This window comes from Nesoenas mayeri, assembly GCF_963082525.1.
Source record: "Nesoenas mayeri genome assembly, chromosome: 2".
NCBI lineage: Eukaryota > Metazoa > Chordata > Aves > Columbiformes > Columbidae > Nesoenas > Nesoenas mayeri.
Genome location: NC_137543.1, coordinates 9,739,540 through 9,764,203, shown reverse-complemented (window position 1 = coordinate 9,764,203; position 24,664 = coordinate 9,739,540). Strand labels below are relative to the sequence as shown.

The 24,664-nt window shown below is 41.2% G+C and overlaps 1 protein-coding gene across 1 annotated transcript in view; it reads left to right on the top strand.

The window, feature by feature from the left end:
• Nucleotides 1–8,519, top strand: part of TG (thyroglobulin) — a gene marked incomplete at its 5' end in the record, with an annotated part of 161,899 nt that extends 153,380 nt beyond the window's left edge. Inside the window, 3 exons of the mRNA XM_080339625.1 lie at nt 1,619–1,759; nt 2,586–2,776; nt 8,019–8,519. Coding sequence (XP_080195751.1) covers nt 1,619–1,759; nt 2,586–2,776; nt 8,019–8,134 — 448 coding nt within the window. The 3' untranslated portion in view covers nt 8,135–8,519. The remainder of the gene's footprint in view (nt 1–1,618; nt 1,760–2,585; nt 2,777–8,018) is intronic.
• Between the last annotated feature and the right edge of the window lie 16,145 nt (nt 8,520–24,664).

The window sequence follows — 24,664 nt, the reverse complement described above, 5'->3', positions numbered from 1 at the left end:
CACTGAAGATGAAATAGCTCCTTTAAGTTTATAGTACTTTTGCTGCAATACTGACACTAAACATCGCTGTAATACACTGGGCCAAGCAAATTATTTTTAAAGCAGAATTATTAAACTACGATCTTGCTTAATCCTTCTATAAACATTTGGGGAGGAAAAATATGCTTTAATCTTGTTTCAGTTCTACATTTTTTTGGTGAATAATCTGTGAATAATTCACTTTCCAGATGCAAAGTATTACCGAGGTATTATGATAAGACTAAGGAAAATACAACCAAAGATGTATTTCATTTAGAGGGTTGTGTGTTTGTTTTTCAAAATAGAGGCTTTGGTGCCACCACTCATAAAATGTAAATGAGTTGTCTTTCTTTCAGTCCACCTGCCCATAATGGTTTAAAATGGTTTACCTTGTTCCATCAGAGGCAGTGTCAGGTTCATACCAATGCTGTTGCATTTTTTATCCAAAGATAAAATAGTTTCAGTTGTGCCACCTTTTGACAACAACTTCTGCAGCCTTTGCAGACGAAGTTTTGCTGAGTGGATCTGGACTTTGTTTATTCCTTCTTCACAGACATCTGTTCCTTCTCCCAGGTCTCCTGATGCTGTCTGCCTTCATGCAACTTTTAGCCAAGTCAATAAGACTTTTGTCTAAATGTGGGATACGGAAAAATGCAACCGAACTATACCAGAAATGTCTCCTTCAAAGTTATGTGTTGAGCACAGTTCAGTTATAATTTTATTAGTAGAAGTTTGCCACAGTTTTTCTGCAGGACTTGAAGATATTGAGTTGTGTAACCTTTGTTACTAGATCCTATGGGTGCTGTTTTCTTGCCCAGTCAGTCTTGTCTCTGTATTGTTCAAATATTCCTTATTATCATATGTTAATTATTACATGGAACTAAACAACAATTATTCTGTCTTAAATCCAGTCTAGGTGATTATCTCAAGTTGTTTTGAATTGGCTGCCATATCACACTTGGGGAGAACTGAGTGTATGAACCAAAACCACCCAGCCAGCAGAGAAATTAGATTAAAATTATGTCTGAGAGAAATCTTCATAAGCATCTTCTATTACATCTTTCCTTATCCAAAGATTTGGAGCAGAATCCTGGCCCCAGTGAAGTCAATGGAAAAACTCCAATTGCTATTAAGAAGGGCCAGGATTTTATTCCAAGTCTGTGAAATAAACCATAATTAACCTTCCACCAAGGCTGCCAGATTCCATGTCACCACTTGCTTCCACTTTCTGAATTCAATTTTAGTGAAAATCTGTATGAAACTTAAGAAGCATTTCAGGAATAGCCAAGTGGCTTTTTCCCTCTATCACTTTCTCTTATATGCCCAGTTAATTTAGAAAACGCACCCTGCTCTCTTCCATAGTTTCCTCTTGTAGAAAATGTTAAAGACCCTACATTAACTTAATTGCAAATTCTCTTTGTTATTAATTGCTATTCTTTTATGTTATGATTTGAAGAAGCCCCACATCTCACCACACTCTAATTAATGGTCATTAATAATTTAAAAGTTTGCCTTATTCTCTGAATTAAATTAGATCCTTTTCTCCTCCATATAAATAAATGATGGGTTTAATTATCTTTATGTAAATATTTTTTTTTAGTTTGGGTCAGGAGCTCTTGCTGGATATTCAGTATGCATTTGGACTGCCATTCTATCCGAAGTATGAAGAGCAATTTACTCTGGAAGAAAAGAGCCTTTCCTTGCAAATTATGCAGTATATCTCTAATTTTGTAAACTCTGGGTACGTATGTGACATTTAAGAATTGATTGAGGAGGGGAAGGGGAGTAAAGGGAGTGTAGTTTAGATCCTTCCCTCACTCAAGTAGCCTCCAGTTCCTCTAGCCATCTGTAATTCTACAGTGAGGGCTTTGGTCAACACTGTTGGAAAGCCTTGGCCAAGCTGTCAAGCAGATACCAAAGACCTGCAGTATGAAACTTAGCTGGAAGTAACAGAAATTTTATCTCTATGGAGCAGCTGCAAATTCTACTTAAATATGTGGGGACTACAAAGGCCTTGGTGTTTCCAGAGCTTAGTTCTAGGACCTCAATTCCTAAGTCTCTTGGCTAAGAGTTCCCAGAAGAAAGCAGAAAGCACATGAAGACACAGTGAACCCTTTACCATTTACTCTGTGAATAGCCCACAGCTTTTCTGTGCTGTGGCCATGCTTGAGAATGAATCACAGAATCATAGCATCAATTTCATTGGAAAAGACCCTCAAGACCATTGAGTCCAACCATGAGGAGTATCTCTGGGAAGCTGCTTTGGGAACTGAGACCTTACAAGCTTTTAGAGTACCTTGGATTGTTTTGGGACCAAGGGCTGTTGAGGGTGTTCATCATCCTGTGGCTGTACAGGTTCTGTATACCTGTTCTGTTCCTTAGGAAGTGAATCAGACTAACAAATTACTGTCAGGTGAGACACCATGAATGATTCACCAGTCTGGATTGAATGTGAACCCTACTGGTCAGAGGGGCTGGATACACATTTCCTTGACCTAGCTGATCTCCTTCTGCATTTTACTGTTCATGTCATTGTTTTCTAATGATAAATTCTCCCATTCCCTTAGAAATCCAAATTACCCTCACAGTTTCTCGAGAAGAATGTCAGGGGTGATGCCCCCCTGGCCTATGTATCTGCCAAATGATGAAGGTGATAACTACAAGGAGTTCACTGTTTCCTTGTCGACTCTTAAAGGATTGAAAAAAGCAGACTGTTCCTTTTGGTCTGATTATATCAGAAGACTGAAAGCATCTACAGGTAAGCAGAGTGTTTCCTGTCATTAAATACAACCTAAATTATCCATGTAATGTTTTCCTCTGGCTGTAGTCTTGTTATGTCAGTGTGGAAAACTACTTTTCATAGATTAAATATCTTGCATTGTCCAGAGTATATTGTTAGGACTCTCCTGAGACTCAGAGGATGCAACACTACACAAATTTGTTTTATAGCAGATAGTGTGTAATAAAGTTTCATTGTCCTGGAGTCAGAGCTAGAAAAATCTTCCTGCGGTGATTATAGAAGATATGATGAAGCTAAATGTGTTTGCAGTCATAATGTAGACTTTGACTAAAGCGGAAGAGCATCTATATGGACCTTTTTTGTCTACTGGAAGCACCTAACATGAAAATGTTGAGACTCACATGACTTAGGAGCAGCACAATAACTTCTGTCTACTGTAAAGCTGTAAATGAGGCTTTTGATTTATCTAAGTATAGATCCTGCATGCTTTGACTTCTTTCTAGATAAGTGTTTTATTTTTAATGGCTGTGCTGGATATGCCCCTTGTATTTCTCCTTTGTCTCCATAAATATCCATACAGCTGTGAGATTGCTTCCATTTTTTCTTAGTGCTTAGCACAGTAAGACAAACTCTGTTGAGATTTCAATCTGCTGCTCTGTCCTGAACACTCTATTTATTCTGTTAAATAAGCTTCCCTTCATGTCTGTGTATCTTGTAAATAAATTTGGATAGCCTCAAGAAAAGAAAACAAAACCGTCCCTTCTTGGCAGGCAGAGATGTTTCCAATTATTCTTGGAGGCCTGCAAGCTTACACGTGTTTTTTGTCTCCTAAGGACCCATCCTCACAGTGAACACAGTCAAGGCCCTTTCTGCTCTGGGGGGAAGTTGCACATCTGGGAACAAAATGTACTGTCCAAAGGCACCAAGCTACCCAGGCTATCTGTGCCTGACAGACCACCTCAAATGGACCGAGGATGATGCTTGAGTGACACAAAATTATAATGTCTCAGAATCATCAAGTTGGTGGTTCTGATACAAACACAAAGCATCAGTGCTCATGTTCAACAGGCAGCCTGAATCATTACTCATGCTCTTTCTTCAAAACTGGGCTCAAGATTTTGCTGTAGGCTTTTTCATCAGTTTCCTGGTATCCCCCTGTATCTTTCAGGTTCACGGGGGATATTTTGATCTCTTTGATGGCTTTCTGCTGGTTCAGATTTTCCTAATTTTTGAAGCTCGATTCTGATGTTTAAATGGTCCTTGGTGTAGCGTCTAGGTCTTTTGGGACTTCATCTTGCAACATTATGTCTGTATTAATATAATGCCAGACTAAGTTGAAGTCACAGCTCTGGCAGAACAACAGTTGACTGAGCACCACGGACAGAGGCTAATCTCAGCATTTACAGAAAATCCCCCCAGAAGTGGGAAAATGTCTCCAAGGGCAGATTGTTTTTTGAGATGGAGAAGGTTTAAAACCATTGAAACTGGCATAAGAACACAATTAGTCCAATGGTCTGTCTAGCTCAATATCCTGCCTGCATCAGTGGCCAAAAACAAATACTTGAATGTTAACATAAAAACTGAGAGACAGAGAGAAAAACACACGGAGAGAATTCACAGATGAGTCAAAATTTTGAAAACAAAAAGAAGTGTGAGATTTATGGAGTATAGATTGTCAAGGAGAAGTTTTAAAAAGTACATGTCAACATGTTATTCTGCAAGCAGAAGTGAGTACACCCTACCTGCTCTTCAAGCCAGTGACTTGCTTGGCCTCAACACCACGGTAATGAGGCTACACGGTTCACTTCTACCAAGTTCCATGTCATAGCAATGTTGGCTTGTCACCTTGCTTCGATGATCATCTTTAGTCTTATCCCACCCTGGAATACTGAAACTTCTCATATGACTTCACTTAAATAGGCATCACATCAAACCCAGTTTTGCTCCAGACCTCAGCATGGGATGGTAACTTACAGGCACTCCTGCTGCGGGTCTCTTGAAAACAATCTGAGCCCACCTCCTTGTGAAAAAAGATTTTTAATGTTCATCAGTTCAGCTAGAAGGACTCTTTGCACTTCAGATGCTGATGGCTAACCACCCTCAATTTCTTTTAGAGAGGAGGTTGTGTCAGTCCATCAGTACAAGTTCATCGCTTGCATTACTCCCAAAAATCACATTTGGTGGGAATACATGAGTGAGACTGTAGAATGTGTTCAGTCAAGAGAATGGAATTTTTTTTTTAAGTCATTAAGCATCATGTTGTGCTTGGTTGTTGTGCCTCTTTGCACCAGAGGTAGCTTGCTGTACCTCCCTTCAGGCTTGAAGCACTGAACCTCCATTGTTACCTGACTGCTCCAGTTCCTGGAGTGCTGCCAGGCTGTTGTATGGGATCCTGGCATGATATTGGATGCTACATTTGAAAGAGCAGTGCTGCAAACCATTTTTGGGTGATGTAACCGATGCTTCATAGGACAATGAAGATGGTTAAGGGAGTGGAGCACCTTCGTTATGACAAAAGGCCGAGGGATCTGGGTCTCTTTAGTTTGGAGAAGAGGAGACTGAGGGGTGACCTTATTAATGTTTACAGATATATAAAGGGTGAGTGTCACGAGGATGGAGCCAGGCTCTTCTCGGTGACAACCAATGGTAGGACAAGGGGTAATGGGTTCAAACTGGAACACAGGAAGTTCCACTTGAATATGAGAAGAAAATTCTTCTCAGTGAGGGTGACAGACACTGGAACAGGCTGCCCTGGGGTGTTGTGGAGTCTCCTACTCTGGAGACATTCAAAATCCACCTGAATGCCTTCCTCTGTAGCCTCATCTGGGTGTTCCTGCTCCAGCAGGGGGATTGGACTAGATGATATTTTGAGGTCACTTCCAATCCCTAACATTCTGTGATTCATCCTGAAGGGGAGCTATTTGTCTCTCAGCTACTGTGAGATCCAATCTAACACATACTTAGTGGAAAAAGAGCAGTCTCCTGCCTTTGAGTAATTATAAATCTTCATGGTAGTGGTTTTGAACTGTATGATACACTGTTCATTCTGACTGCTGAGTCTCACTTGTCGTGAGTTTTGATTTGTGGCCTCATATCGAGTAAATAGAGTTTACAAGTGTGGTAGCAAGAGGCATTGTTAATTAAACAACTGAGTTTTCATATCTAAGTGGAGAGGTGATGCAGTCTCAAGCAACTGTGATAAATCCTGTTTTGTCCATCTCACCTCTTCCTTCAAATCGATATCTTTCCAGCTTCATATATCATCTGTGATCACAGCAAAGAATTCAATGTGTCTCAGTCTGATGCAGATGAACTGGACAAACCAGTGATTATAAAATGTAACTGTAACTGGCTTTTCAAAAATTTTTCCTGATCCTTTGTTTATTGCCGTGTGAAATGCCTTGACTTAGAAACATCAATTTAAAGATAATTGAAGGCTCAGAGCTCAGTATCTTACACCCTAGATCTCAATCCAGTAGAAAACTGAGTTACTCCTAAACTCATAAATTGCCATTTCTCAATAAAGCCTCATATTTAGCATCTCTTGTATATCTGAATTTACATGTATTTTTAAGTTATTCTGTGCTGGATCTAGAAGCTGTTGTGGATATATCCAGCTTAACAGTTATGTATAATTTTCTTTCCGTTTAGTAAACATATTGTCCAAAGAGAAGTAGATGTTTCATTTTGTGATCAGACTGCAATATTTAATGCTGGAATGTATCATTTGTTCCTGGCATATAATTGAAATGTATGCTGTCATAATTGAAGATAATATAAGAAAAGTGATTTCATAAATGCAATGATTCTTTGTGGCTTTTACTGGCAGTGCCTTTACAAATTATGGAAGAAAGTTTGAATCTATTTCATTGCAGGTGATCTATAAATGTGTTGAAGTTTTGTTTGAAACCTGTTTGTAGAGTTATCATTTTAGGGGAAAGTTTACCTGGGGAATTATGGTAGTGATGGTGTTTGAAAAGGTTTGCATTTAGTAAATGGAGATCCCATGGTTGCATTTCAAAAACATGTTTTATATTCTGAATCATGATGGTTTCCATGGGAAACATCAAAACGAGAAACAAGAAGAGTGGCCATTGTGGAAAAAACATGTAGATGGCTTTTTCCAGGGAATGAGTTAACAACTTGAAATTCAGTCAAAAGCAGGAGCTCCAGAATGTTTATGAATATTCAGATAGTACATCTCAATGCTCAAATTCCCCTCTCATAATGTGGTGAACTGTGCTGCATAACAGTGAGATCCTTTATAAGGGCCTCTGATGGCATGCCAAACAGGTAGACTTGGATCCAGCCTCCATCTCTTGCTCAACTGGTATCTAAACTGAACCAGTCCTCCTAAAACAAGTGTCTCTGTAAGCAGTATTGCAGCTGGGGAGATGGAGATACTTTTAGTTTCTCCAAAGTGAAATCTTGTCTGCCTAACTCATGTGCCAAGGTTTAGACATTTAGGCATATGTTTTCTGTCCAAGTTGGCCAGACTGGACCCCATCTGTAGAAAATTCAATGGCTAGCAAAGCTGAAGCCTTCTCCATTAGCTCTGAGACACCATGTATAGCCACACCAGAGTCCAAATAAAGCAACAGTGTTCATAGCTCAGACTTGAACCAAGACTGAATCAGGAATGTTGTGGTTAGCATTCATCTTTTACCCATTCCATTCACACCTCCTTTTTGGAAATCTCCACTAGAAAACAGATTCCTTTAGCATGAGGGACATCTGTGCGGCAATGAGCACTCTGGCTAGGATACATTAAATAAACACCATCAGTACACTTTCTTGGCACAATTTGGTCTTGTTGAGGCAACTACCCTAATGGAATAGGTTGGAAGACTAAAATCATAGAAGGCAAAGAATAAGGAAGAAGAGATCTCTCAGAGGTGAGTACTCGGGGCTTTATGTATTCCTGACAGACAAAAAAAAATGTTCCCTATGCTTACTGCCTCATAGGTAAGTATCAAGAGATACAAAAAAGAGAATGAGTCTTGCAGAGGTGAAGTGTGAATCGTTATGCATTCCAGTTGCAGTTATTTAAAGCATGCTGGAAGCATGATAATTAATTACCATTAGGTGATCTGTCATTACCCTAAAGCTTTTTGCAAATGGTCTGCAAACTGAGAAAAATAGCTTCCTGAACATTTATAACTGCATAAAAAGGCTCTTACTCAAGTGTCATTGACGAAGTGTCCACCTTCTAGCTTGCTGCATCAAGGGTATTTTACTCTTATTTACGTTGTCTTTTCAGGAAGGGCAAGTAATGGAGAGACGTTTGCTGAAAACAGCCCTAGTGAAGCTCCCAGTGAAGGATTTACCTCCCAGGAGAGCCAGCAACTGGGAGACAAGGTGGCTTACAGCAGATAGAAAGTCACAGTGACATTGGATGGGTTTGTCAAACAACTGCGTCAGACCAGACAATGAAGTTGCTTCCTTTAGTTAACTTTCTGGATATATAAAGTAGACCTTTCAAAAAAGTAGTTTTTCAAGAAAATTGTTGAATATGGCACAAAATGGACCCTACAGCTAGTATTTTAGGTCAAAACCACTGTAATTTAAAAAAAAAAAATCAATAAAAACTGGAAAAAAAAGCAAACAAAAGCACTTGAACTTTATTTCTTGTAAGCACACAAATGCTAACACATTTTAGTACCAGCACCCAGATAAACTCATTGAAACTCAGAGGAGTCCCTCAGCCTATGAGGCTTAAATTTGCCACATGTCGTATCTGACTTGTTCTTTTTTGTTACTCATCCTGTCACAAGCTGCTGATAGGTGTGGGAGCCTGGTTTGGCATTCTGGAGAAAATTACAAAGCTTCAAAATGGAGAAGAGTTGGATCTAGGAAGATGTAAGAAGGAAATCAAGGGTGTGCATCAATTGTGTTCACATCAGGCACATGCACACGCTCTATTCAGCCTACGATCACCTGTGAAAATATGTCAGACCATTTGGGTATAATGCAACAATAATACTAAGCATATTTTAATTAAAGCTTAGAATATGCTATCCTTGGAACATTTATCTTTTGTAAAGAGAAGGTGAGATACAGAGTAGTTTTGGAAGCATAAAGAAAAGTGCATCAGAGTATCTCTAATGGCTCTGAAGGTAATTTGCATTGGGTCTTCATTCATTGCTGGGACCATTTGGCAACAGATAATCCTCAATTGACAGCATATCACGCACATGTTCATGATACTTGAGAGCAAAAAGTAAAATCAGTGCTGCCCTGAACATAACCACAACATTTCCATTTATTTCAGTGGGACCACAATTTCTTGTTCAGTGTTGAAAAGATTTAATAAAACAACTTGTAAGGTTTTTTTTGCTGCTTAGGACCTTTTCCAGTGCATGAGAAGTTACTGCTGTCTGCCCTGTATCCAGGTTTCCAAAGATTTTAACTAGCTTGAAGAAAAATTGTGTAATACTCATAGTTCTTACATCCTGTTTAATATACAAGAAAAAGAACAGAAGAATCAAGAAGCTCGTTAACTGATTAAATATAAAAAAAGTCAAGATTAAGAAATCAAACTGTGTTTTCCATCATTATCTTTATCTCTGCTTGATAACTGGTCATGAAAAAAATAATAGATTTAAGAACTTTTTTAAAAGCCCCATTCTTAATCACAGTATCACAGTATGTTTGGGATTGGAAGAGACCTCAAAAGATCATCTAGTCCAATCCCCCTGCTGGAGCAGGAACGCCTAGGCGAGGTCGCACAGGAACATGTCCAGGCGGGTTTTGAATGTCTCCAGCGAAGGAGACTCCACAACCTCTCTGGGCAGCCTGTTCCAGTGTCTGTCACCCTCACTGAGAAGAAGTTTCTTCTCAAATTTAAGTGGAACCTCTTGTGTTCCAGCTTGATCCCATTACCCCTTGTCCTATCATTGTTTGCCACCGAGAAGAGCCTGGCTCCATCCTTGTGGCACTCACCCTTTATATAGTTATAAACATTAATAAGGTCACCCCTCAGTCTCCTCTTCTCCAAACTAAAGAGACCCAGCTCCCTCAGCCTTTCTCCATAAGGGAGGTGCTCCACTCCCTTAATCATTTTTGTTGCCCTACGTTGGACCCTCTCCAGCAGTTCCCTGTCCTTCTGGAACTGAGGGGCCCAGAACTGGACACAATATTCTAGATGGAGTCTCACCAGGGTGGAGTAGAGGGGAAGGAGGACCTCTCTCGGTCTACTAAACACCCCCCTTCTAATACACCCCAGGGTGCCGTTGACCTTCCTGGCCACAAGGGCACAGTGCTGGCTCATGGTCATCCTGTTGTCCACCAGGACCCCCAGGTCCCTTTCCCCTACACTGCTCTCTAATATGTAATTTCCCAACCTATACTGGAACCTATACTGGGGTTGTTCCTGCCCAGATGCAGGACTCTACACTTTCCCTTGTTAAATTTCATTAGGTTATTCCCCCCGCAACTCTCCAGCCTGTCCAGATCCCGCTGGATGGCAGCACAGCCTTCTGGCATGCCAGCCACTCCTCCCAGCTTAGTATCATCAGCAAACTTGTGGATAGTACACTCATTTCCCTCATCCAAATCGTTAATGAATATATTGAATAATATTGGCCCAAGTACTGACCCCTGAGGCACTCCACTAGATACTGACCTCCAACTAGACTCCGCACCATTGACTACCACTCTCTGGCTTCTCTCCTTAAGCCAGTTTGCAACCCACCTCACTACTCTATTGTCTAGACCACACCTCCTCAACTTAGCTGTGAGGATGCTGTGGGAGACTGTGTCAAAGGCTTTACTGAAGTCAAGGTAGACCACATCCACCGCTCTACCATTGTCCATCCACCTTGTAACATTCTCATAAAAGGCTATGAGGTTGGTCAAGCATGACTTACCCTTGGTAAAGCCATGCTGACTGCCCCTAATAACCCTCTTATCCTTGATATGCCTTGAGATGGCACCAAGGATAAGCTGTTCCATTACTTTCCCAGGGACAGAGGTGAGGCTAACTGGTTTATAATTACCCGGGTCCTCCTTCTTGCCCTTTTTGAAGACTGGAGTGACATTTGCTTTCCTCCAATCCTTGGGCACCTGTCCCATTTCCCAAGACTTGGCAAAGATGATGGAGAGCGGTCCAGTAATGACTTCAGCCAGCTCCCTCAGCAGATGCATCCCATCTGGACCCACGGATTTATGGATGTCCAGACTATTTAATTGCTCCCTAACCCAGTCCTCATCAACTAAAGCAAATCCTATAGCTCAAGGATGCCTTCTATGCAGCGGTTGTGATTTCTTGGCCAAGACTGGGTTTACTTTTTCCTCTTTTGAGAGTGGTCCTGGACATCGATTTCTAATAGATTCTATTTAAAACTTCATGCATCCTGCCAAACCCTCTTGTTTTAGTGACACCTATGATTTCATGTGTCCATATGTGCTGACAGTCATGCATGTATCTTCAGCCCTAGGATGACCCAAAGCTGAGCTACGGTATTTCATACTCATTGAACAGTGAGTTGGGTTAAAGAAAAGTGGATATTTGTGGCTCTGTCACGTAATTTCCACAACAGCAGCATCCTGGTCCTTCTTAGCTTGAACCCAATAGCCCTGTGAATCTTTATATCAATATATATAGATTTTCAGCAAATGTGAAAAGTTCCTCTTCATCCATTAAACAAATGCATTATAACTCACTTTGCTGTCTGTACTAGTCCTCCTATCTTTAATTCCTGACACTGAGGCATCTTTTCACAGTTAATATTATTTATTTCTGCACTGTACTCTTCCAAAAAATAAAATTCTCCAGAACACCAGCCAAATCCCTGTAAAATACTGGTGTTAACTGGCTATTGTCTGTGGATAGTGGGCTTGATACAGCCATATGCCAGGCTATATTGTTACACTGAATCAAATAATTGCTTTGGGAAAGATGGGCCATGAGACTAACAATTTCGATGAATCAACCCAGTGTCTTGTAGCTGCTGTTAAGGAGACATTAAAAGGCTGTTGCACAAACACTGGAATGCTAAATATTGTACCTAAATTGATTAAATCCTAGTAAACTATAAACATATTATTTTAATTATTATTTTACAAATATTTACAAATAGATACAGAAATGAAGAGTTTTTTCCTTGCTGTGTATACCAGCTTTGGTAGTGTCACTCCAAACAGGCCAACTTCCCAAAAAGTAATGAATCCCTGTTGGCTTCTTCACACCATAAGAAAAAACAAACACCTCCAATAAATTCAGTAATTCCAACAGGAAATTCAGCTCCTCAGGTTTCCTTTCATAATACTGTGAATGTATTGTCTTCAGCATAACAGTATGATAAAATGTAAGATATAAAATTAAATGTCTTTAAGAACTAATTATTGTGCACAGCAAGTCCAATATTAATCTGTTGCCCATGGAGCTGGTAAACAAGGGACAGATTTAAAATATTTCAGTATTGATTCATGTTAGTGAAAGCCAAACATATAATATTTTCCCTCTCACTATTCAGCTCCAGCCTGAGCCCAGATATGCCTCTGGAATTTGAGAAAAGGTTTTAATTTTGAGCTAGGAACACAGTAGTTTAGCCTCATAGACTCTTAATTACAGTCTGGGCCATCTGGTAGGCTTGGTAGGTAGGCTACGTAGGCAGGTATGACCGGGCTTTTAGGTCACCTCTCCTGAGGCTGACTGTCAGTTTGGTAAAAGAGCCTTTTAAAGAATGGAACTTTTGTAAAACATCTTTATTTCATTAGTGGCTGACTGCTCCAAACCCACCCTGTTGCACTGGATACAGCTCTTCAGACCATTCTGTCTCTTTCCAGATTTCCTAGAGGCCCTCATACTTGTTTCTATCGCCCACCATTTGTTTCCTCTTTTAAAAAAGCGATACCCTCTCCCAGTTCTCTGCACCCTCTCCTTCCTTTATGTTAGCCCTGTTCATTTTCCATACCTCTTTTAACACACTTCTGCCAAGGTGCATTTTGATGCAGACAAATGCAGTTGCATGATGCCATGTGTTCATCTAATCCCATATTTCACCCGTCTTCCATCCTCAGTCCTTAAGCTCAAACATCCCTGAAATCTGAAGTGACTTTTTTAGAAGTACAAGTGATCTGATCTCTGGTTGTAAATCTGGTCCCCTTCCTGCCTTTAGTACTTTTCCTCATGGGGAACCACAGGGATAGAAATAACCCTGTCCAATCCAATAGAGAGATTCAATTAGAAAAGCCTGCATGTGGGCTGATTGAGAGAGAGGTCAGGAGACTTGAGCCTTGGTGATACTGAGAGGCCAAGTCTGCTCCCACAAATAATTCTTAGTAAGAAAAATACATTCTCAGACTATTTAGGTCATCGTGCTTTAAGCTGAAATACCAAAGACTTCAATGACCTGGTGGCAAAACAATGCACAGAAGCATGCCGAGTAGAGCCATGCTTTCCTCCCTCCTGCTGGAAATAGCTGTAATTTATTAAAAGTGAAGCATCCTTTGAAACATCCTTATGAACACACACTCAGACAGATGAAGTTAATGCCAATTAAGTAGTTTAATCTGAACTTTTTGAAAGATAAGCCGTCAGAACCTTTCTGTATATGGAGCTAAGGCTTGAATACCTAACCTACAGCATTTTGTGTGATCCTTTTGCATGGAAGATATTAGGCAACAGAAAAAAATGTAGAGTATTAGAAAGATTTTTACCATGCAGAGTTGGAAAGAAAACAACTGAATAAATGGCAATGCTGGAACTTGTTTTCATAAGTACTTGACACATTCAGCTGGAACATCACGGTCCCGTTCCTGCTATTGCAGGGACCCACATCATATAGCTCTCTGGCTAAATTTAATGACTCAGTGTTCCACCATAGCTGCATCACTGCCAATTCTCTGTATTATATGAAAGGTTCAAATTCTCTCTAACTTGCTCCAACTACAGTGTGTAGCAGTGGCTTATATAGTAGTAATTATAGATTTAGGGACCATTGCTCCTCCCCATATAAAGCTAAAAAACCCAAACATGATCACAAAGCCAAAGATCCTCCACATGGTTCTCATTTGGTCTTTGAAACATAGACACCCTCCTAGCAGAGATTTTATATGTTTCAGGTGGTGAGAGAATTTGGTTAATAGGAAGTATGATAGTCAGTGCTTTCAACTTTTTCTGTTTCCATGATGTTGATCTGGGCCAAAGCTGAGAGGTCACCAGTTCCTGCCCCTCCAGATGTGGATCCTCTAGCATGGCCTTTGGTCACAATGATTTAAGCTCCCTCTCCTAGTTTTCCAGCTACCCAAGAAAGACCCTTTGATTCCAGCAGTGACTAAAACTCAACAATCTTCAGCTGAGCTGATGTGCCGTCAAGGAGAATTAAGACAGTTTTACAGCAGGACTGCTGCCAAATTTACTCATTCTTTAGGAGACTGGCTGTATGACTGGGTGTGGAAAATGCCACATTCCACAGCACCGATTTTGAGTCATTACAAAAGCTGTTATTTTGTTGTTTTAAAGAGACCTCCTTTTCCTTACTGTTGTTATTCCTCATGTATTTTGCTATCATGGTATGAAAGGCAATGTCACTGTGGTTTATCTTTGCTACTTCCTACACGATCAATTTATAGAGAGACTAGTGAGCAAAAGTCAATGAAACTGATAATATATTGTAGGCTACTGTATCAAAGTCAGAAAGGACTGGATGTTTTTAAATGTTACAACTGGTTTTCAAAGCTGACTAAGGAATTCTTTAAGTCAGATTCTACTAACCTGTAGGGAATTCAGATGCCCGGTTCCCATTACAGCTTTGGGAGCCCCGCCCAACATCTGTGCAGTGGTCAGTGCTCATTTGGGAGGCTTGGCTCTTTCATAATGAGCGGATGTCCACGTTGAAAAGCAGCATTGAAAGTGGCAGCAGTTCCTTGGCTTGTGAAGAGAGAATTTAAGCTTTTGCTCAGCTTCTACAGTGAAGAATGAGGTATTTAGTAAGGCAGACCAAAAAAAGTTCACCTATTATTTCTATGTCATGTTAATAGCTGGACAGCTTTCAGGGGCAGCTAGCACTTTTGATGACAATTATTCATTGTTAACATAATACAAATAACAAGTGCTCTTTCTCACACCACATACCATGCTATTTACAATATAAAATAAGTCAGTGGAGTCACAACCAGGTTACAGTAGTATTTTATCTGTGCCACTGAAGGTGGTGATCTGGTCTGCATATGTCAGGCAGTTTAAATGAAATGAGAGTCCAAGATGAAGGGCAAAGAGCCTTACTGTCTCTTCTCAGTTCGCAGTCAGGAGTCGGATGAACTGATTTTTTTATTTTCTTTTGTGGAGGGAAGGAGGAAGAGAAGAAAAATAAAATCAATAATCCCCAACATTGAGAAGGCTATGGTTTTGTTTTTAAGCCTTTCATTTAAAAAAAAAAATACGTTATGCAATTGTAATTGCTCAAATACATCAATTTTAAATAACAGAAGCATGGATTTTCAGTATTTCTCTGCAGAGAAATAATTTGTGAAGTGTGGGCGAGAAATAATTTAAGTGTGGGCATGAAATAAGACTTCCCAGGCTAGCCAGAGTTGTGGCTGCTGACCTGGTTTCTCTAATATTCTTTTTTTTCACGGTTTATATTACAGCCTCCTGGGCTCTCAGGACTTGCACTGTGAGATGAAGGCTGAACCCCTCACGATGCAAGGGGTGCATGCCCACCCATAGGAATCCTCGGGGATGAGAAGATTCCCATGGAGCCAGTTAAAGGATCAGCCTGACAAATTGTTTCTGATCCAGCCGGCACAGTCAAATATACAATCACAAACCTTACTGATTTGAAAGGCAGCAGAGGGCTGACAGACAGAGAGAGAAGTCAAATAACAGTTTGCACTCCCTTCATGCCTGGTATTAAATGCTGAACAAGGGCTGAAGCTCTTAAATTTGGCAGTGATCTTTCTATCAAAAGCCGTGGGCCTGCCTTTCAGCTGAAGTCAAAAATGCCAGCGGAGCCAGAGGCTCCAAATTGCCCTGGTTCACACCAGTTGCACTCAGAGCAGTGACTGTTTTTATGAGGGAATGAATTATTCTTTTGCCAAGATGCCACAAATACTCCAAAAGGAGCACTTTGAAAAGACTTTTTTCACCAAAAAAAAAAAAAAAAACAAAACCCCACAACCCTCCGCCTTGGAATCTTGTTCCAGATTTACACCCTTTTTTCACCTTTTTGGACAATTTTCATATGCTAAAAATAGAGCTCTTGGCCTATGTTTAGCTCTCAGTGAGGCCATTGTGTCACAGACTGGAGCTCAGTGAAGCCTCATGGAAGATGAGGAAGCCAAACTTTGGGGGTGATTCCCAGGGATCAGGTACTTGGGATCTACCGAGACAAATCTAACCTGCTACTTTAACCTATTACACTTTATTTTTGGTGGAATGTGTCTTCTCTGTTATTTTTCTCATTGCTCTCCTGCGCATACAGTTCTCCACAGCTGACCAGGCTGGATCTGGTGGTGGATTCCATGTTCCCGATTGCAACAGCCTGACAGTGACCTAAGGCTGATGCCAGTGATTCATTTCATCTGGTTATTTCTCTGCTCTTATCACCCTCACTATCTGCTAGGTTTCATGGTCCTTCTTGGCTGATGGTCATCACTTCAAATTCATGGTGCTTACAGAACATGACATCGTGCATTCACATGACACACATGGTGTGTCCCAGCAGAAGGCGTGCAACATGATGCTCAAAAGCAGCTACTACTTTTAATGCCCAACAGCAGACCTTGAGGAAAGGTGAGTACTTTTGCCACTATAGGATGTTTTTCTACTTTTCACAAACAAAAATAATTTTTTTAATTAATTTCAGCTTACAATATGAGTCATTTACTTCTTTTTCTTGTCTGCAAAGAGAGGAAATGTTATTATTCCCATTTTACAGCCAGATAAGTACAACAAAGACCTGGTATAACTAGTCTAAGTCACAGAAGAACCTCTTCCAGCTTTTCAGGAGGGTCCTGAGTTTCAGCTTAACAGCAGTGCCATCTGTACAGTTCTGTAGTGCACCAGTTCAAATGCGAGCCTGGCTGGGAGAGCTGTAAGCCCCCAGATATGTCTACCTGGGCTTCTTTCATCGTTTGCTTGACTCACTTTTTCCTGTCATCTCAGGAAGTCCATGGGAGGAGGGTGGAGAGGAAGGTAGATTTTAAGGTATAGCAATGTAAGAAATTACTCTCAGGAAAAGATAAATTAGAGGAAACCACATTCCCACACTGCTCTTGATGACACCATAGGTCAGGTCTATATTAGAAGACATTTGGGAGGGCACTTGAACTGGGGTATTTGGTCCAGCCAGACCTTTCTACACAAATCAGATTGTACTAATGAAGGAGGCCTCCCATTACCCCAGAATGGTTGGGCCTGGAAGGGACCTCTGGAGATCATCTAGTCCAATCCACCTGCTATAGCAGGTTCACCAGAGCAGATCACACAGAAATGTGTCCAGGTGGGTTTGAATGCCTCCAGAGAAGGAGACTCCACAACCTCTCTGGGCAGCCTGTTTCAGGCTCTGGCAGCTCAAAGTAAAGAAGTTTATCCTTATATTCAGATGGAACCTCCTGTGCTTCAGCCTGTTCTTATTGCCCCTCATCCTGTCATTGGGCACCACTGAAAAGAGTCTGGTCCATCCTCTTGACATCCACCCTTGAGATATTTATAAACATTTGCTCATGACACTCCAAAAAAAAAAAAAAAGGCCCCTTTTAATCTATAACAGTAGTCCTTTTGCTGGTAGAGAAATGCTTCAAGAAATCCACATTCCCCCACTGATGCTGGTTTCATCACAGCCCCTGAGTCAACAGGAAACATTGTCCTGGAAGAGTCCTGCACTATGTCCGCAGCCCTTCCTTGGCCTGCTGAGGCTGAGCTTTCCACCACGCAGTCTCATTCCTGCCCCCACTTCCTCCTCCCCCTGCAGCTGCTTTTTCTGCTTTCTTTAACCCCTAGTTATTTATCTCCACTCCATCTCATTTCTTCACACTGTCCATTATCACTTCACGCAACTCTTCTCCCTAACCATTGAGCTGAGCCCCTGATGCAAAGCCAACAGCTGGGGTGCATTGCACCCTCTTCTCTCCAGGTGACGTGGCAAGAAATCCAGTCCCTGCTCATTTTGGCCTCTGTGCTGTGATGCTATCCTTAACTGCAGCAAACCCTAAAATAAATCTTTCACCCACTGTGCTTTGCAATTGTACTGCTCCTTTCCATTGTGCAGATGCTGCAGGGAACTTGGAGCTATTCCAGTTTCATTTTTCATGGAATATTCTTCACAGTTTATGATGAATTTGAATAGAAAAATAAAATAGTGAAAAATACCTCAAAATTAATGTAGTTTTATATTGCTAAAAGATGCTTGGAGAGTCAGTTTAGTACTAATTAAAAGAATGGAGCTCTGCAGAAATGGGCTGATTTACAGTCCCAGAGAAAAATATTTATGGGTAATAGGTGAAATCTAATGATAATAGTACGAGGGAAAAAAATAAACAAATTAAAACTGCACTGCAGTTGTGCCTGAGACACAATATGATCAATTCCCACTCAGCATTTTCACTCATCCACCACAGCAAATAGATCTGTGTGCTGAGAGAAAAAACCTGCATTACAGCTGACATCAAAAAGGAAAGGGATTTTTTTGCCTAATACATTGGAGACCTTGTTTGAGAACAGTTCATCCAAGTGAAATTCTGACCACTTGTACTGCAGCCAGATCAGGAAGGCTTTTTGTAACTGGCTAAGAAAGTGTCTGGCCCTGAAACTAGCCTGAAGTTTGGAGTATTTTGAAAGAAAACAGAGGGTCAAACAGAGCTGAGGTCTCCTCCCACTAAAACACGCAGCAAAGGTCTGTCTGACTTTGAGTCAAAGGCTTCCCTGATGAGAGGAGTGGACAGGGAAAGGCAAAACAAACGTGCTGGCATTGCAAGACCACTGAGCCCCAGCCTTAAAAAGTGGGGGTGATGCAGGACTGAGCCTGGCTCTTGGCTAGTTTAGAAATAACTCGGGCACAACTCCAAACCCCCATCACCCTGTGGGCTGCAGTGCAGAAAGAACCAGGGCAAGATGCAAAAGCATCCAATATCAGATCATGATACTTGATAACTAACTGGGGTGTTTGATTCTTGCAAGAGGAAGGACAAGAGATCTGTGATAGCAATGAGGGGAGGACAGACTGACACGTGAAGGGGATGGATGGGGGACTCACAGCATCAGCCAGTGGAGCTGGGGAGGAGCAGGGCTCAGGTTAAACGAGGTGCTCAGTTGAACCCAGCTGTGCTCAGCAGGAGAGAGGCTCCATCTGTCAGTGCAAGTCTTCCTCCAAGGATGTGCATCACACAGCCCAGACAGACTCAATGCAACCAAAATATTGTTGCCATCAAACAAGGAGATGTAAATAATTAGCTATTAAGTCTCCCTTCGAGCACCATGCACAACTGGAATACGTTTCCTGCCACTTGCCACTATCATGTAAACAAAAATGTAAGGCTGAGCATTTTCGGCAAGTTCTGGGCAGGAACAGTGTGCTGGCTTCTGTTAGGAAAAAGTACATTTAATACATATACACTTATACACAATATCTTCTCACCCTACTAAGACACAGTGTAAATTGCTCCCCATGAGTGATGAAGCCTTTACACCACTTTTAGATGCACAGCTCAGTAACAATACAGGCTTTCTCTCGCGCATCATCATCTGTGCATCTTTCACAATGCAAGAGCATTGAATTTACTCATGTATTTGTTTTTCCCCAGTGGCTGCAGCCTTCACTGGGCATTATTCTTTGGCTGTAATCTGAACATGTAGAGTTAGTGACATGTGAGGGGTGACATTCTTTATCACAGCTTTAGGGAAATCCTTGTAGACAGAAAACAGATATGATGAGTACAGAAATAACTTGTGGTCTCTGAGAGCTGCAGCAAGACCCCTTATCTTAAATCACAGAGTACTGTGGGTAGCTAAAAAGAAACTTTAAAAGCACTTATCAGTGGCAGGTTTCTCAGTCACAGGATCGTAGAACAGTTTGGGTTGGAAGGGACTTTCAAAGCTCATCTAGTCCAACCCCCCTGCAATGAGCAGGGACATCTTCAACTAGATCAGGTTGCTCAGAGCCCCATCCAGCCTGGCCTTGGATGTCATTCTTCTAGACAGCAGCACTCCGCTTGCTTATGGCTACAGAAATTGCAAGTGACATAAGGATCCATGGATCCACAGCATGATCCCAGTGAAGGGCCTGGCAGTGTCTGCACCAGTACCAGGATGAGCTGATGAGGGCTTTGGAGCCAGGCATGCCTCCACCAACACCCACCACTTTGCTGGGTCTTCTTGTGAACAACATTATTAACTGAAATCTCCTTTGCAACAGAAGCGTTAAGTGACATAAAAATCATCTACAGAGTCCTGACTAAAGCCTATGACAGATGAGGTTGTTGGCAGTCTCAGAAAAGCATGTATCATCTCAGTTATTAATGGCCAAAAGTGTCAGGAGAATTTAAAACTTTCCAGATTGTCGTCCAGTAGCTGGTGAGTCAGACACAGCTTTCAAATGAAGAGCTGAAGTTTTCTTTCATTTTTCTTCTCTGCTCAAGGAATCCAAACATTCAAAGTTCTGAAAAACCTCAGTCTAACATTCAGGAGGCCTTTGAGATTAAAGGTTGTTTCTCAATGAAGAAAAATAAAGTATTGATACAATCAATTGCTGCACAAAAGGCAGAGAAAGAGAAAAAAGAGGAAAGATATGGCAGTGTATTCCTTCTTGTATAAACCCTTGGTTGTCCGGGGAGATTTCATTGTGGCAGCTTCAGTCACAGTTCCACCATGAAGACTGAGGCAGAAATTTTCCATCTGCAGATCTTTAATTTAAACTGGAAGAATACTTTTTCTATTGGTTTCCAAAGAGAAACAAACACAATAGAAAAGGCAAGTTTCATTTTTTCTTCTGAATGACTGAAACAAAACAAAACAACTGTGCAGTAAACAAGAGTCATCAAATCATTTACTTTTGCAAGCTGCTCAGGGGTCCTCATTTTTCATCATCCTGCAAGAAATCAGAGAAAATCTGGGGCCAGGTGTTCCATTACTACTCCAAATGTCTGAATGACTTCAACCCTTTTTAATCTTCATCTACAGAGGGTTTTGAAATGTTTTATCCTCACAAAAACATTTCTGTTGCCTCTTCCTGTGTTTCTTGATATGGTTTATTATCCCTCAGAGCTAATAATTTTGAAAGGGAGGATGATGCAAAGTGATGGTGATAATCCAGGGCCAGGAAACCCAGGAGAAATCATCTGTCTTGGACAGAAGATGCATCAGGGTAGCAGGTCTCGTACTGGTATGGAGTGAGGTGGAACAGGTGTTCTGTGGTGGTACAGATGTCCTGTGGTGGGGCCATTGGAGCTGGCGGGGACCAGCTGGAACCAGCTATGTCCATCACCAGGCAGCGCCAGCCTCTCCTCACAGAGACCACTGCAGCCACTGTTGCCAACACCTGGGCACAGACACCTGACACACACACTCAAGACCAAAGGCTGGTCCCGGCTTTATTAAATTCACTTACATAGGTGTAGCCACTGTACATACTGGAAAGAAGCAAGTAGCTCCATAAAATGGCTCAATTTTGTAAGATTTGCTACTTGCATCCCTCTTTTTTTTTCCCCTCTAAGTTACAAAACATTGAGAGTAGGTTTTCCTGGAGCCTTTTGAAAGGAACAACCACCCACAGGTGCTGACAGTGGATGTGCCTCCAGCTGGACACATTCCTCAGGCAGAGCAGCCGAGGACATGGCCTCAGGATTTCTCCTAGGTCTGATGCACCTCATGGATCAGAGGTTTCATGGCCTAAAATTCCACCGACTGACCATCATCTATTAAGGAATGCCTGTAAAACATCCTAATGCAGTCAGAGGAATCCCACACTGAGATTCTAAAGTGCCAATGTGAGCAGTGGACTTCTCAATTCAGATTATCTCTTCTGGGGTGAACCATTCAAGTGAAATCCTAACAGTCCCATCTGCCATAAGGACTGTCCATATATCAGTTAATGTTACCTATCCCTACTTTCTCCTTCCATCACCCACCCTGAAGACAGAAGTTTGAATACATTTTGAATAAAAATTTGAAGTGACAGGTTTATTAGGGTGTGTTTTTTTCCTCTTAGCATTTTGTTTTAACAGTAAGAGTTATTTCTCCTTTGAGCCACGTTCACAGCTGTGTCTGAATATGTCTGAGACAGAGAAGGAGCTAAGGAAGGGACAAGAGATTAAAGAAAACGCAACTGAAAGATACATTTCTGACCCAGGATCTCTCTTGAAGATCAGATTTCATTTCACAACCATCTTTAAGGTTGACACTCTTTCCTTCAGAATGCTCTTTCATGGGATTCCCAATTGCCTGACAGCTCTAGAGCTCATCAACATCAGTCAGTTCTGCATGCATGAAATTTCAAGGAAGTCTTGTTTTGTTTAGTGAAATGTTAATCTCTGTCTTTTGCTGTAGTCCCTTTGGCAGAGGACCCAGTTCCACATGGTTTTCACCAGCACAGTAGCCTGTCCTGCTCTCTGAGAAGCCCTTCTGACCTCTCTGAGCCTGAAGCCATTCCTTGCCACAAGCATCCCAAACACTCTCTCCTGCTCTAATACACGCACACTAGGATTCCTGGCTTGAGGCATTTGGCTCAATCACAGCTGCTAAGCTTTCTTGGAAATTCAACCACAGTTTCATAATTCCAAGGCATGTGTTCATTTTTTCTTTTGTGTTGAGATGAGAAAACATGGATTTCTGGTCTGCTGTGATGGAAATTCCACCATGCCTGTGGCCGTATGATCCTTTTGTTCCCTAACCAGGAAAATTCAGGTACTGGAGACTACCTGTGCTTTATGGACTTCTCACATGACAACCACAGATCTATTCTCTATTACGTTCCGTGCCTGCATCAATGAGAAATTTATCATTTTTACCAAAGTTAAAGTTGTATTTCCAAAGTTAAATTTTTATTATTGCAAGAAGGCATTTTGGTTCTAAGCCTTATTAATTCCAGTGTGAGTAACATAACCTGGAAACCTGGAAGATTAATGTTCCCTTTCCTCCAATTTTTCACACAGCCAAGTTCAGAGAATATTTTACTAAAACAGAGAACCACTTTGGACGTTTCCGCTTGTCATCACATCACTAGTGTTGATTACTGTACCCAGTTACCTGTAGTAACAGACGAGACATCAGTAATCCCATCCTGGCTGCAATATTTTTCAAAATCTTGTGCTCCTTCCAGCTGTATTTAACAAAGTGCATTGATAAATAGTGCTTAGACCATCAGTGCTTACAGTGTTGGAACTGAATAACAAGTACCCTTTTGAGGCTGAAGACAAAATGATCAGCCACTCCTACCAAAGGCTGAAGACTTTTGGAGCAGACTCTCAATTTAGCTTTGCACATTCCATTCATTACTTCTGGGTGGAATCAAATAATCAATAATGCATGATCGTATATGAGTTGTTGGCATTTTAGATCTACCTAGGAGGCTGAAGAACACATTTCAAATGGGATGCTTTTGAAAACCCTCCTTAATGAAAAGCCTGCTCTCCTTAAAACTCAGTCTCTAACCATGCAGCCTTGGTTACAGTGACTTGTGCAAGACATTGCCAGAGTTAGAAAGAAAATTAAATAGGATTTGTGAGTGGCTGCAGTGCATGAATTGACCTGTTTAAAAATTCTCTTTAATAAAAATCGTTCAATTTCTCAAGATCTTTGTCAACAATTTGAGTGATGATTTCCCTGCTGCACTATTTTATTTTTCCTGGAGGAACTTGCTGAGGATAGTTTTCCTTGTTTTCCCCATTTTCTTGTTTTTCATGTCTTACCACCTTACAGTTGTACCTCTGATTTCTCAAAAGTTTGTTTGTGTTTCAGGCACAGTGTTTCAGGCCCTCTGAGAGACAATAGCAAATTACTAAATTCAGACATTACAATTAGACATCTGGCATAGGTCAGCCTGAACTCCTGGAATTTTAGACCAAAAAAATTGAGATGTTTCACCTCAGAGTCTCAAGTTTACCTTATCTCATAGCCTTTTCTCATCTCAGTCAAAACCTGAAATTTAAATTACCTAAGATAACCTTGTAAGCACATGCAAAAAAAAAAAGGAGAAACCACAAGTTCTCCATCTTGCAGAGAGAAGGGGACCCGGGACCCCGTTCTTCAAAGGTCTTTATTAACTCTGAAGGATAGAATCAGTGTCTCGATGAAACACATGAAAGAAATGTCTACAAGAGCCAGAGTTTGAACTTGGATCCCCTTCGATTTCCTATCTTAAGTATAAAGCAATTTTTATGTTCCAAGCTGTGCTCGCCCAAATGTGATTTCACAAGGTCTGTCCACCATCTTTACTCTTTGTGCTTTTCCACTCACCTTGTTTGCATTACAGATTTTTTTTAGCATCTCTTTGTTCAGCCAGCATTTTTTTCACCTCTTTCAATGCACACAGGGAGGATCTGCTGTTGTGGTGATTCATGAGTGCTGGGACCCTCCTGTCTGGAGCTTGTTCCTGGAGCCAGGCCAAGGGCTGTCTTCAAGCTATGTTTGCAAACATGGGTCAAAGTTCACGTTCATTTTGCAGGACTATAATTAGCACAGCAGGTTTAGACAGGAAACTGCTCCCTCTAGACTCGATTTCAATGCAATTAGGGTTGTGCTCTTTCGCCATGGTGCTTCTGAGCTAGACCTTGTCTGCCCCACCGTAATAACAACGACGGAAGTGCCCATTACTGTGCGTTGTTGTGGCTTGGCTTTGTGTGACGAAAGAAAGCATGTGTTCTAATTATACCTCAACATCAGACCAGTGCGAGCTTGTGGTGAAGATGGAGCTGAAGATACTCAGCAGATTTTCAGCGTGCTTCTGTTTTCCAAAGATATTGGTATTT